Raw genomic sequence first — 12443 nt, 5'->3', positions numbered from 1 at the left:
GATGCTCTGCAGTGAATGGGTGCCGTCAGAATGAGAGTCTGATAAAAACATCACAATAATCCACAGCACTCCAGTCCATCAGTTAACATCTGGAGAAGACAAAAGCTGAAACACATCCAGCATTAAGACGTTTTTAACTCAAATACGAGTCCATAATCCATAATAACGCTTCCTCCAGTGAAAAAGTGTTCTGTTCTGAATCAGGAGAGAAATCTGCAGATCAAAACAGTCCAGATCAAAATATGTGGCTGGACTTTGATGTGAGAGACAACAGGAGATGCACTTTTTCACTGAAGGAAGCGTTATTGGTTAATAATATAATTGTTTTCACATAAAGAGCACTAATGACAGGTCCTTAGGTTAGCTGTTTTCTGTTTACATGTGCAGTACAGGTATAGAACAGGTTTCTGCTGCTCCAGAGTCCAGTAGGGATGTAACGATATTATCAATATTGCGATAGCAAAAATCGTCTCTATATTATCGTGGTCACATGATGATATGAAATGATAGGTCTTCCGGGCATAAAGTGTAGTTTTTAAAATATATTTGTTTTGGGTCATTATGCTTTGGCAAAGTATCTGTCAAACGAACTCAAACCGAAAGCACAATATGCTTCATCTCTTCATCAAATCTGTTTTCGCTGCGTGTTTCAAAGCGAAGCACACACTTCGTTCAGACGATCAGCTCGTGATCCGGTGTTTTCCGTGGCTCTGTTCTCGGTGAATGAATGCAGTTGCACGTGCTGTGAGTTTAGCGCGCGTTTGGGAACAACAGCCACCAGTTCTACTTTATTAGATTTGTAGCGAGACGTGTGTTTGTAAGTCTGTTTTCACTGAAGCTGGAGTTTTCTTTCAATATAAAAGCTCTACTGCCGTTTCCGTCAAAATAAAAGCTTAAAGTGCAGTATTAATTTTGCAGACAGCTAGCCGTTTAAATGCAAAAAATATCTCTTCAAGTGTAGAAATTAGGAACGAAGTATTGTAATTTCCCTGCTGTAGTGTAAAGCAAACATAATGTACCTATGAAATATTCATTTTCATTTATTTTACAGTGCAGTTGTTTTACAATACATGGCTATTACTGTCATTGTTGTTATTATTCTAATTAGTTTGTCTTCCTAAAACACCAGCGTGAGTGTAATTTAGACCGAGACACTATATCACAAATAAAAAGAGGGTTGAGTTTCCTTTAAAGTTCAGCTACAAGTCAATTCACTGACTTTTTTCTGACTTAAGTTTTCTTAGTTAAGAAACATGGGCCGCAGCTCTTAATTTTGACTCTCAAAGTGCACTTGATAGAATAATTTAACTTTAAAATGTACAAAATTTTCATTATTTCTCAATTCTTCATTTGTCTTTTTTTTTTTTCTTTTTAAATATCGCAATAAATATCGTATCGTGAGATTTTGATATCTTTACATCCCTATCCAGTGGCATTTTGTGTTTGTGCTTCGTCACAGGCTCTGTTGGTGTTTTCACAATGTTGTCAGAAAGCAGCGGTTTCTGTTTTCACAATGACACATGAACCAGTGAAACTGCAGTCATCTCAGTCAGTCTGAGCTCTATAAATGGATTTTCATATGGAAGTTGCTGCATGCATTGCATGGATCATATGCTCTTTATTTTTATATGAAACATTCTTTTATTAGCACTTCATATGTTTTTGTTATTGCCTCCTTAAAAAGATTCGCTTGGATAAAAGCATCTGCTAAATGTTTAAATGGAAGCACATTTTAATCCAGATCCAGAAAGTCTAGGATGCAAAAATGGAGTCATAATTACAAAAAAAAAAAAAAAAAAAAGCAATTTTGATGATGAATGAAATTATTGGTTAAATTGAGGATTTGAAAGCAGAAGAGAAGAACAAATCACATAAATGCAGCTTTGATGAGCAAAAGGGACTTCTTTCAAAAATATTAAATATCATATTTCTTATTGTCTTATTCCAAAATTTTGACCGGTGATGTGAATAAAATAATAATGTTTAATACCCTAATTAAACATTGCACAACTTGTATTTAATAATTACTTCCTGAAGCAGCTTACACTTTGTTGTTGTTAATCCTATAGTTATTATGCAAACTTGGATGTGTAGTATGATGTAATATACAGGAAATTTTAACATGAAATTATTAAATGAATAAAAAAATCAGGGTTGTTTTATTAGCACTTCACGTGTTTGTTATTGCCTCCTTAAAAAGATTCGCTGGGATAAAAGCATCTGCTAAATGATTAAATGTAAAAATATTTTAAGTTGATCCAGAAAGTCTAGGATGCAAAAATGGAGTCATAATTAAAAAAAAAAAAAAAAAAAATGGTGATGAATGAAATTGTTGGTTAAATTGAGGATGTGAAAGCAGAAGAGAAGAATGAATCAGTCTGAATGAGTCGTTCATTGCGCTGCTGTTTGGTTAGCAGTTAACACACCGACCTGAACGTCTCTCTGGATTTTCCTGATATCTTTTCTTTTGCGAGAGTGCAACAGTATTTCTGATAGAAATGCGGTTGAAATTACAGAGCTGAAGCAGCGCTAGTGAAGGCTTCATTCATAATTCAGTGTTCAGCAGATGTTTTGTAAAACTGACGGTCAGTTGTTCCGCTGGTCACAGGAAGCAGCATTGTTTGACCATCCACATGGGCCTGATCTTTAACACACATCAGGAAATGTGTTTCCAGTCTGATAAATGTTTAACAAACGCTGCTCAGATTCTGAAATAAACCTGTGAATTCCTGTATTCTATGTAAATGTAGGGTGAATGTCAGACAGCTGTCGAAACGTGGCCGAGTTCACCTTTTATTCACATTTACATTGTGTTAGAAAACAGTGCAGAATCTCTTTTACTGCTGTAGTAAGACTTATGTTGTGTTTATGATTTCAAACAAGTTTATCAGACAAATATACTAGCAGCTGAATTATTTTATGTTTTTGAAAGAAGTCTCTTCTGCTCACCAAGGCTGCATTTAAAATACAGTAAAATTGCAAAATATTATAATTTAAAACAGCTGTTTTCTATGTGAATATCTGTTAAAGTGTAATTTATTTCTGTGATGCGCAGCTGAATTTTCAGCATCCAGTGTGACGTATTTTTGCTTAAGTTGTGATATATTACCATTCAAAAGTTTGGGGGCAGTAAGATTAAAAATAAAAGAAAACAGCTACTTTACATTGTAAATATATTTCACAATTTTTACTGGATTTTTGGTCAATGCAGCTTTGATGAGCAAAAAAGACTTCTTTCAAAAATATTAGGCCAAACGTCATATTTCTTATTATCTTATTTCAAAATTTTGACCATTGATGTGAATAAAATAAGAATGCTTAATACCCTAATTAAACATTGCACAACTTGTATTTAATAATTACTTCCTGAAGCAGCTTACACTTTGTTATTGTTAATCCTATAGTTATTATGTAAACATGGATTTATAGTATGATGTAATATACAGGAAATTTTAACATGAAATTATTAAATGAATAAAAAATCGAGCAGAAACATAAGGTCAAGTCCATTATGATTTTTATGTGATTTAAATGGAACGATTCTGTCTGTGTGTCTCTGAGGAGTGACTCATGTGAAGCTCAGGTGTGTTGGTCGATCGTTATCTGCTTGCATTGAACCTGTTGCGTCAGGTGCTTCTGATCTCAGAGACATGCAGCGACACGAACCCTGATCTTTCGCTCTGTCAGTGTCAGAATGGTATCTGGTATCTGTCTAATGCTAGCGTTGAATCCTCACCATGAAGAAGTTCAGTCGGCTGCTCAGCAGACTGTCCGCTGATCTGAGTAATGATGAATCTTCCTCTGTCCGCTCCTCCAGCGCTCCTGCAGATGATCCGTCAGACACGGATCGAGTCCCAGAAGTCCCGCCTCGGATCATTAGACCTCTGAACGAGAGCCAAAGGAGAGACGTCCCACCGCCGCCGAACAAAAACAGTGAGTAGATTTCATTTATCACGTGAGGAGAAGCTGAGAAAGTGAAGTGAGGCAGACAAGAGTTTCAAAACGACATGCAAAAGCTCCTGTTTTAAAAATATTTTGGATTTTGAAAAGCCTTCTGCCGTTTATCTAAGCGGTGAAGGTCCTTGCACATGGAGTCTGAAATTTTCGTATGTGTTTTTCGTACTTATTCGTCATCCTTTCCTATCAAAATGCTTGCTACGAATGTGAAAAAGGCAGTGTGTAGATGTGATTGACACATTATTAGGTGTGCAATGGCCTTGATATTGGAAGTTTTTTTTAAACATTCGTTTCTTATTTATTTGGTTCCGCAGTGTTTGCTGATTTGTATTTATTTAAACTATATTTTTACTATCATTTTGCTAATAAACGTACGTTTCTCATTTATTTGGTTCAACAGTGTTTACTGATCCTCAGTAAACTTTGTGTAAGTTATTTGTTATTTTATTTTAGGCATATAGCATGGTGTATTTTTATTCGTTTTGTTAATAAAAGTTCTTTGTTCTACGTTGTATTTCGTTGTTGCTTGAATTGAATTCAAGCAATTGATGCTGAATTGCCGCTAATTTGAAAGTGAAAGTAAACAAGTTATTTACAACTGAAGGAAAAGAGGGAAAACTCAAGCGTGTTGTCACGCGTTGATTAAGCGGTGGGAAAATTTCCTCATCCTTCACAACCCTAGTAAGCAGTGTTGGGGGTAACGCATTACAAGTTACGTAATCAGATTACTTTCTTCAAGTAACTAGCAAATAGGGATGCACCGAAATTCTTGGACGAAGCAGAACAAAATGAAACACTGGACCAAAGGCCGAATACCGAACACGGTTTTTCACATTTTTTCCCCCATATATTTTGCCAATTTTTTTCACCATTGCATAAATTAAACAGCCAAAATGTGCTTTTTACTGTTTTGTCTAGCTTTTCAAAGAAAAAAATCAGAAACAAAATGTACAAATATTTACTTAACACTGAACATTCTAGCAGACGCTATACCAACAAAAAACAATTTAACTTAAAATTAATAAGTTAGTAAAATGATGATTTTTTTGGCCATTTTGGAAACCCCCTTCTTGAATCAGTTTTGTATTTTTACTGTACAAATAAATGCAGCCTTGCTGAGCAGAAGGGAATTCTTTTAAAACATTGGAAAATATTACAGATCCCAATTTGAACAATATGTGTGAATGTTATAATAAATGTATTAATAGAGCTGTTGTAATTATTATTATCATTATTATTGTGTTACTTTTCTTATTTTATTTTAAAAATGCGTAAAAATGTTACTGAGCAGCTGACGAGTAATACTGTTTAAGCTTTTTCCTCGCGCTTTGGACTTTGAACCCTGGCTAACGAACAGTGCAGCATTTACATTTAAATGAACAAGAATATATCGGAGTTATTTTTTCAAATTAGTAACGCAAGTTATTGTGATTTCCTGTCCCCGTGTTGAGAGAAATTGGAAGTACCCGATGCTTATTAATTTCACTCTTGGTGTGAAAGGGCCTTTACAGTCGCCAAAAATATAACTTTTGGTTTTTCTGTTATTAAAGTGCCCCCATTATGCCATTTTTAAGGCTCTTAATATTGTTTTGGAAGTCTATTATAATAGGTTTACATGCATGCAAGGTGAAAAAACTATTTAGTTTTCTCAAAATATGCGTTTAATATCACATCATTTTCGCTCTGTTCTGATTGGTCAGATGGCCCAGTCTGTTGCGTTTGGTCTACTGCGTACAGCGCGTCGGAAACGATAGGCCCTTTGCCATAGCTCTGTGTTTTGAACGCTCGATGGAAATATAAGCATTTATTATTTATCATCTAAAAGTATCTTTCCCCAGCACTGTGTGTAAGATTGTACTACAGAAAACGTGTCATGAATTTAACCTCATCAAATGTTAATCTAGCATTACTGAACTAACTTTAAACCTCCAACCCATAATACGAGGCACACAATCGTGATGTGTGTTTGTGACAGGTTTGGCTGGGCAATATGGCAAAAAATTAAAATCTCAATTTTTTATTTTTTTTTCCAGAACATTTGACCGATTCTCTTTTTTTAAATGATTTTTAACTAGTCAACTTTAACTACAACATGATTCAAATAAGTTTTTCTTAATTAACTCTCTAGTTAAAGAAAATTCTATTCCAAGTGCAGCACACATGAAGTTGTCAACATGATGTAAATGTTAAACAAATCACTTGTTAAATACCTTTAAAGTACATTTAATATTGCAAAAATATGTTTCATACTGAAGTACAATAAATATCACATACTTTAAAACTTTTACTCAAGTAACAGGGCTTGACGCTTACCTTTTTCCCAAGGAGCGTATGTGCTCCTAAGTTGAAAAATTTAAGGGTGCAATGCAAATCTTTCAAATGATGTGTTTTAGCTTAATAAGGGGGTATAAGGAGACCTTTACAAGCACAATTATTTAATTTATCAGAATGCAGAAAGTACACAAGATTTTTTAATAATTTTACTTCACTCTATTTAATAGGCTAATTATGTAATTATTTATAGTCCTATTAAACTGTGCATTAGATATGTGACAGTATACAATTTTCACAATAGTCACTGAAGCTTTTATCACGGTATGTGTGTTTTTTTTATCACAATATATAATTTATAAAGTGAAAAAAAAAAATGTTGTCCTCATAACAGGTTAAATAACTTTATTAAAGATCTTTTACTAAAGCAAGACTTTATTTAAAAAAAAAATAAAATAAAAAATATAAAGTAAACAAGTGTTTCAAGATTAGAGTGCAAAAGATTAACTCTAATAGCTACCACTTTACAATTAGGTGCCATTAGTTAAAGCAGGTTAACATGAACTAACACAATAGCTAATTGTTGCAGTAGTTAATATTATGATTAATAAAAATACAACCCTGAGTAATATTCTAAACGGTGACTTCAACTTCTGCCAAAGTCATTTTCTGGTGAGATATCTTTACTTTTACTCGTGTCGCTTTTACTTCATCCACCACTGCACAGTTCTCGTGCATTAATGCTGTTTGTGGTTTGTTCACCGCTGCGGCCGCTCTCTGTCTGTCTTAAACACCTCGTGTGAGTTTAAGAGGTGCAGTGATAAAGATGAGTTCTGTTTGCTTGGGTCAGTGTGCTGATACTGCTTCAAAATACCTTAGCAACCACCCACAACACCTTAGAAACGGCCTTGTAATTGTTTTCTAAACTGCGTCCTTCGTTTCTCCCTCTAAAGTCTGGGTGGAGTTATTGAGCAACCGGAATGATTAAGTGGAATCGGAACCAGAATTGCATTCCTCAGGATTTTATCATTGTTTTTGGCGTTGTCGTCTTTTGTTGAGTTTCTCTGTGTGAACCACCTCAGCTGGAGCTGCAGATCTCGTCAGACCAGCTTTTAATGATCTGTAGTAGCTCTTAGGCTGATGATACATGGGGCAACTCTTCTGAGCAGTGTTGCTTTGGGCACTTTCCCATTGAGAATGGGCAACAAATTTATCTGGGCCCTGTGTCTCACCTGGTTGCCCGTTGATGGCAACACTGACCTGATGGCAACGCTGTATCACCATTACAGCTGTGTGTGTGTGCATGTGTTACTTTATGTGTGCATGAGTGTGTAAGTGTGTGTGTGTGTGTGTGTGTGTACCTGTTTTTCTATTCAGGTGGGGACTTGAACCTGAATACACACAGACTCATGGGGACTCTGGGTCTGTACAGTAGAAAAAGCATTACGCCTATGGAGAGTCCCCACAAGGATAGCAAACCAGACGTGTGTGCGTGTGCGTGCATGAGTGTGGAAGTGTGTGTGTGATTCTGTGTGCATGCATGAGTGTGTGTGTGTGTGTGTGTTAGGGCTGCAACAACGAATCGATTAAATCGATAAAAATCGATTACTAAAAGCGTTGGCAACGAATTTCATAATCGATTCGTTGTGTCGCGCGACGCGGAGACGTTTGATTATTAAAAAAAATAATAATAACTTTAGTTGAGCGCGGAGCGGAGTGAACACACTCTCTCGCACACGGATGGTAGCAGAGTTTGGCGCCTCATAAATAAATAAAAAAAGGAAAAAAAAAAAAAAAAAAACGAGCGGAGGCAGAGGAAAGATACATGGCGGAGGCAGAGAAATCCGTGCGACCCAAGTCATCAAGGTGTGGGAGCAGGGGCGGCGTTTGCGTATGGCAGAGTATGCAGTTGCCATACCCTAGCCCAGTCAGGTGCTGTGAAAAATTATCCAAACTTGAGTCGCTTATAATTCGTTTTTATTATTTTAAATCAGAGAGTTTTAAAAATAGTAAACCAATGATAAGCATTAAAATAACTTGTCAGTAAAACTTCGTAACGCCATTGGATCATCGAGCTCTCAGCGAGACCTCGTAACTTCACCCGCCTCCGCTTCAGATTGACGCGCGCGCACAGCCTGGAGAAGATGAGATCTCTGCTTTTTCGCAATGCAAGGGTGAATAAATAATTGGTGTTTGAATAGTACAGCATTTTTTTTACTCAAACACTATGTCAGTAAAGGATAATGTTTTTGTGTGTTTGAAGAGTGGAGAAGAATTAGTTATTTGCTGTCTATATTCCTTTTTAAATATCATGTGCATTATGTGCATAAGCGCTTAATTTGAGATTTTGGCCAAGTGTATTAAACAACAAGAAAAACTAAGCGCCCATATAGCTACAATCAAAGTTATATAACCTGTAAAAGTTGATGAAAGCATAATGCACTTGCTGCTTCAGATAACAGTTACAGCCGTTCTAACGACAGACAAAACACTCCATCTCCGTCATTCTCTGGTCAAAAACATTATTAACTCCATTGAGCTTGATTTTCATATAATGTTAAGTGCAGGTGTCTGATACAATACCAACGCTAACGACGCAGTGTTGTTAAATTATTTAATTTTTGCACTCCCAAAAGTCTATATATTTGGCAGATGTAAAGCATACATGTGTATGTTTTTTGTGTTAGTCCATTTTTATTTTATTTTATTATTATTATAACAGCTCAGGGATGTTCAAGGAGCAACATGTTTGTGCACTTTCTAAAGATTTTAGTTCTGTTTTTGAATAAAGGGTTGGAAATGAATGCTTTTCTTTTTCTTTTTTTTAAATCCGATTCATCGATTAATCGAAAAAATAATCGACAGATTAATCGATTATTAAAATAATCGTTAGTTGCAGCCCTAGTGTGTGTGTGTGCGTGCGTGCATGAGGGTGGAAGTGTGTGTGATTCTGTGTGCATGCATGAGTGTGTGTGTGTGTGCGTGTGCGCATGCGTGCATGAGTGTGTGTGTGTGTGTGTGCGCATGCGTGCATGAGTGTGTGTGTGTGCATGTGTAGTTTTTGTTCCTTTTTTTCTTGATAAGAAATGCATTTATTAATACGCGGAACCGCCGTATCTCTTTATGACCACATCAAACGGGAGACTTTTCAGACGCGCACTTCAACTTCACCTCAGCGTCAGGTGCAACTCAAACGAGCGCGGAAAGGAAAATGTGCCAAATGAGCTTCAGTAGAACAACAGTCAACTGCGGCTTGATGAGATGGTCCAGGGTCACATATAATCTGGACATACTGGGTGTAAGTGAGAGCAGATGGACTGGCTCAGGTCGCAGGGTAACAAGTGAGGGTGATTATAACCAGATGAACGTTATAATAAACCCAAACTCACAACAACAGTTCAGACGAATCGCGACGAATCGCGACAGCCCTATTTTTGATTAGTAATATGCATTGCTAAGAACTTCATTTGAACAACTTTAAAGGCGATTTTCTCAATATTTAGATTTTTTTGCACCCTCAGATTCCAGATTTTCAAATAGTTGTATCTAGGCCTAATATTGTCCAACAAACCATACATCAATGGAAGCTTATTTATTCAGCTTTCTGATGATGCATAAATCTCGGGTATCTTATTTTTGAGTCGGTTTTTTTCTCCAGTTCGTCAATCACACAGCATTTGGAAGGTCGAGTCGGGTGCATTGCATTGTGGGATACAGAAATGTTGCATTGAAATGTATCTGTATCTCTATATCTTCTGTGTAGAGTTGGATTCAGATGAAAGTTCAGATGAATATGACGAGCGCGAGCCCAGCAGAGACGCTAAACTCATAGACATGGCCAGCAAGGTGCGTTTCACACACGCTGTTTTATGCCCAGAATTGTCCAATAGCGACAGATACTGTATGATTGACAGCTGCTTCCTCCAATAGATGTCTTTGATGGTTCCCAAGGCGACGAAACCCCGTTACAACAGCTTGTGCAGCGACGACGAGCTTCTGGACGATGACACCAACTGTTACGAGTCTGTATCCGTCAAGTGAGTCGCTTTTATTTTCCTGCTGTTAGCGATTTTGCAAATGTGTATATTCCTGAGTTATTATTGTACAGTTAAATTTAGTTCGTTGATGTTGATTTGGCAATATGAGAAGTTCATGTCGTGTTGCAATGTGATAATGTAACACTTCCGTCTTGTGCTGATCTCTCTCTCTCAGACGGGGTTCTTGGATCGATGACTTCGATTCGATCTCCAGTTCTCAGAACAGCATCTACCTGCCAATCACAGGCCACGTCAGTGCTCCGCCCCCTCGGGAAGACCCCGCCTCCACCAGCGTCCCTGTGATTAAAATGGGCTGGCTGGACAAGAATCCTCCTCAGGGGTGCGTCTGTGTTTTGATTTCACACTGACTTTTGAACATATGTGACCCTGGAGCACAAAACCAGTCACAAGGGTCAATTTTCTGAAATTGAGATTTATGCATCACCTGAAAGCTGAATAAACACGCTTTCCATTGATGTATGGTTTGTTGGACAATATTTGTCTGAGATACAACTATTTGAAAATCTGGAATCTGAGGGTGGAAAAAAATCCAAATATTGAGAAAATCACCTTTAAAGTTGTTCAAATGAAGTTCTTAGCAATGCATATTACTAATAAAAAATTAAGTTTTTATATATTTACGGTAGGAAATTGTACATTTATACCATTTTGTACTTGCAGTTATTTGGGAGCTAAAAAGACAATTACTTTTCAGTTAAATATATTGATTCTGCAGGTCACAAAATAACTCAACTCAACTGAGTAAAACTGCACTATTTTAGTTCTATAATTGCACTATTTTAGAGCTGCTTTATAGTTAAAATAGAAGAAATAATTAGAGCTGAATTAATTTAATCCTAACTCAACAATTTAGCAACACCGTTTACAAGTGCAAAGTGATCTATACTGCATAAAGTACTATAGAAATAAACTTGATTTGACTTATTGTGGTAGTACACATGATTCTACAGATTCTGTTGATGGAGATTAACATCTACAGAAGCTGAAGCATTATTTTAACCACTCTGTGTGTGTGTGTGTGTGTGTGTGTGTGTGCGTGTGTGTGCGCGCAGATCTCTGATCTACCAGCGCCGCTGGGTCAAACTGGATGCCGAATACCTGAGATACTTCGACAATGAGAAGGTGATTTTGATTGTTTAAATTCATTGTAGAGTCAAACTCTTTGTGGCATGTGAAAAGACCTGCTGTTCTTCAGTGCTGAACCTGGAGTTGATGGGACGATTAAATGCCTGTGTGTGTGTGTGTGTGTGTGTGTGTGTGTGCAGGACATCTACTCCAAGAGGATCATACCTACAGTGTCCATCACTGGCGTGGTCAACGTGGGAGAGCAGAAGTTTGAAGTGGTGACGCACAATCGCACTTTCCTGTTCCGAGCTGAGAGCGACTGTGAGTGTACAGACTGTGTGTGTGTGTTGTTTAAAGCAGATTATTAAGTGTGTTTGCGAATGAGACACACTGATGATCAGAGAGGTTTTGTGGTCTGGTGAAACTAAAGCTGATGTGAACAACTGACCTCACAACACAAATACACACTGACATGCACAAAACACACACACACACACACACACACACACACACACACACACACACACACACAAAAACAGTCGTCTTCTGGGGAAGAATAAACAAATTAAATATTTAATCTTTCTTTATTTTAATTAATAATCATATAATAATATTAATATTTTAATTGTATTATTATTATTATTATTAATAATAATCAGCTTTTTAAAAATAAAAATGTTTAATATAAAATGGTTATAAAATGACTATTTTATAAAATTATATTTTATTTATTATATTTTATTACATTTGTTATTTAATATAAAAACAAATACACCTACATGAACACAATTACACACTCACAAACAGAACTTTGTCTTTCTGAAGAATAAACAAATAAAATTAGTTTATTTTATAAAGAATAATATAGTATAATATAATATAATATAATTTATAAATAATAATATAATAATACTAATAACATTTAAAGTTTAAATAAGTGTTTATTTTGATTCTTTCTATTTTTAATTACTATTATATTACTTAAAATGATTTGTCCTCACAACACAAGACTGTCATTCTGGTAAAGAATGAACAAAATAAACTTTACTGTACTATACTTATTTTTTTATTTAAATAATAATATTAATAATA

At 36.0% G+C, this 12443-nt stretch overlaps 1 protein-coding gene across 6 annotated transcripts in view; it reads left to right on the top strand.

The window, feature by feature from the left end:
- LOC131554332 (arf-GAP with Rho-GAP domain, ANK repeat and PH domain-containing protein 1-like) overlaps positions 1-12443 on the top strand; it is a 75400-nt gene that overhangs the window by 19392 nt on the left and 43565 nt on the right. For all 6 annotated transcript variants that reach the window (XM_058799608.1, XM_058799604.1, XM_058799607.1 and 3 more), the window contains 6 exons: positions 3818-3933; positions 9992-10074; positions 10159-10265; positions 10441-10605; positions 11339-11408; positions 11552-11672. In XM_058799608.1, coding sequence (XP_058655591.1) covers positions 3818-3933; positions 9992-10074; positions 10159-10265; positions 10441-10605; positions 11339-11408; positions 11552-11672 — 662 coding nt within the window. The remainder of the gene's footprint in view (positions 1-3817; positions 3934-9991; positions 10075-10158; positions 10266-10440; positions 10606-11338; positions 11409-11551; positions 11673-12443) is intronic.

This window comes from Onychostoma macrolepis, chromosome 15, assembly GCF_012432095.1.
Source record: "Onychostoma macrolepis isolate SWU-2019 chromosome 15, ASM1243209v1, whole genome shotgun sequence".
NCBI lineage: Eukaryota > Metazoa > Chordata > Actinopteri > Cypriniformes > Cyprinidae > Onychostoma > Onychostoma macrolepis.
The sequence above is the reverse complement of the archived record's forward strand: the minus strand, read 5'-3'. Positions and strand labels throughout refer to the sequence as shown.